General features: G+C 41.3%; 1 protein-coding gene across 1 annotated transcript in view; it reads left to right on the top strand.

Annotated features, from left to right (window-relative positions):
• Positions 1 to 2,048, top strand: part of LOC128896979 (zwei Ig domain protein zig-8) — a 174,311-nt gene that overhangs the window by 166,305 nt on the left and 5,958 nt on the right. Inside the window, exon 4 of the mRNA XM_054160595.1 lies at positions 1,645 to 1,864. Within this exon, the coding sequence (XP_054016570.1) occupies positions 1,645 to 1,864 (220 nt within the window). The remainder of the gene's footprint in view (positions 1 to 1,644; positions 1,865 to 2,048) is intronic.

Raw genomic sequence — 2,048 nt, 5'->3', positions numbered from 1 at the left:
GCTATCAACTATCAACTATCAGCAGCTATCAACTATCAACTATCAGCTGCTATCAACTATCAACTATCAGCAGCTATCAACTATCAACTATCAACCGTTGCGTCGGCATCGGAGGCCTCTTCAAACACTTTCGTTCCGCTCACACTCGCAATTCCGAGCAGTGCCAGAGCCAGCGGCAGCGAAGCTTTGCAAACTCCTGTACATGCAGAAGCCTTTCTCGCACCTAGACCCGCTGGCTGCATTCATTCGCTGCCGCTGGCTCCGCTAAATCTTGTATGAAACGTGCACAACAATGCCGGCTATGATAAATTCTCGTGAAAACATTAATTAGCGCCCGACGAAAGAGAAATTGTGTAAAATAAAATCGTGTATGGTGCCCGTTCCGAATTATTCGATTTTCACTTGGAACCGTTTCAATTTGGAAAACGCTCGGAAGCTTTGAAAAATAGCCGATCTCGCTTCAAAGTAGATGTCGGACAACGTGCGTGCCCGCGTGTGCGTGTTCCGGAAGCGACGAACAATTTTCAACGAATTTCTATTATAAATTCCAAAGAATATTCGACCATATTGGGTTGTCTGGAAAGTCCATGGCGATTTTTAATAGGCGGTACAGGTCTGTATATATCGAAGTAGTTGAAAACAAACAACACGTGGACGTCCCTTTGAAAGGTGGAAAAGTTGTGGAAGGAAATGGTACATGTATAATTCAATAAATATATCAGATTGTCCCAAAAGTTTCTTTCGTAATTTCCCACGCATTTTGTGCGCTAGTGTTTCTACAAATAGACAATCTAATTTCTTAGATGTCGATGTTGTAACAGTAATGGAGCGAAACGAATCGTACACGAAACTTTTCGGACAACCAAATATATAAAAGTTCAAACCTGTCTCCGAATGTTTCTTCAAAATTGCCACGAACTTTCCGTACAACCCAATAGTACAAACAAGGTTCGATTTTTATTTCGCCACGGGGTAGATGCTCGATAAAGGAGTATACGAGTTTTTTTTTTTTTTTTTTTTTAAATAATTATCAACTTATACGTGTCAGGAATTAAACGAGAAAAATTGAAAGATCAGCGCGACAGGTTTAAAGTGAAAATCGATTGGCGCTCGCCCTTGTATACATCCCCTGTAACGAAATAGCGCGAATCACACGATATGTCCGTCATTCTTCAGCCATGATTAAACACATTTTTTTTTTCTCCTTCTGTTCGATCAAAGTCATTGAACTGTACTCTGATGGAAACCTTTACCGGCCACGATAAAATTGATGAAACCTTTTCAAAGAACAAAAATCAAAGGAAGCAAAAGAAAGGTAGCTTTGATGGGGGAAAACTAACCTGAAAACTCCCTTTCGATGCGACATTTTTGGTGATTTATTACACGACTCTTAACGGGTGCTTGAAAAGCGCGTGCTTCGGCGAATCTCGGATATTCAATTATTTATTCAACCGTTGATTCGTACATTTTTTGGTAATAATTTAACCCATTCACTGGCAGGCAAATTCGAAGCGTTTTATTTTGGCTGATATTGGATTTGTTATTTCGAAACGGAAATTTACGATCCTCTTTTGCAATAATTGCTGAATGAAAAGGCTGTGAAGCTACCGCTTGTGTAATTGGAAAATATTCGAATTGTTTCAGAGGCAAGAGCCAGGATAAGCGGCCCGTCGGACATCTACGTTAAAACGGGAAGTCTACTGACGCTGACGTGTCAAATGTCCCAAGGACCTCACGATTTGGGCACGGTAGCTTGGTACCGTGGCAGCCAGCCTGTGGTAACGTCGCCTCGTTCCGAGAACGATGTCTACGGTGAACCACGAGTTGCCGTCGAAACCGAGTGGAGCGACGCCCTCACGTCAAGGTACACGCGAGATGTTTCTTTCGCGGAATTGATTATCTCTTTATCACGGATTTTTGCGGAACGACTTTTGCTGGAAACTCTAAGAACGAATGATAAGAAGAAACTATTTTATATCTACAGTTCATAAGATGTTTAGTTTCAGAGATAGAAATTAAAAGCTTGAAAGATCTTCCTCCAGAAATTC

The sequence above is a fragment of the Hylaeus anthracinus genome, unplaced genomic scaffold, assembly GCF_026225885.1.
Source record: "Hylaeus anthracinus isolate JK02 unplaced genomic scaffold, UHH_iyHylAnth1.0_haploid 11978, whole genome shotgun sequence".
Lineage (NCBI taxonomy): Eukaryota > Metazoa > Arthropoda > Insecta > Hymenoptera > Colletidae > Hylaeus > Hylaeus anthracinus.
Note: the sequence above shows the minus strand (reverse complement) of the source record. Positions and strands in the feature narration are given on the sequence as shown.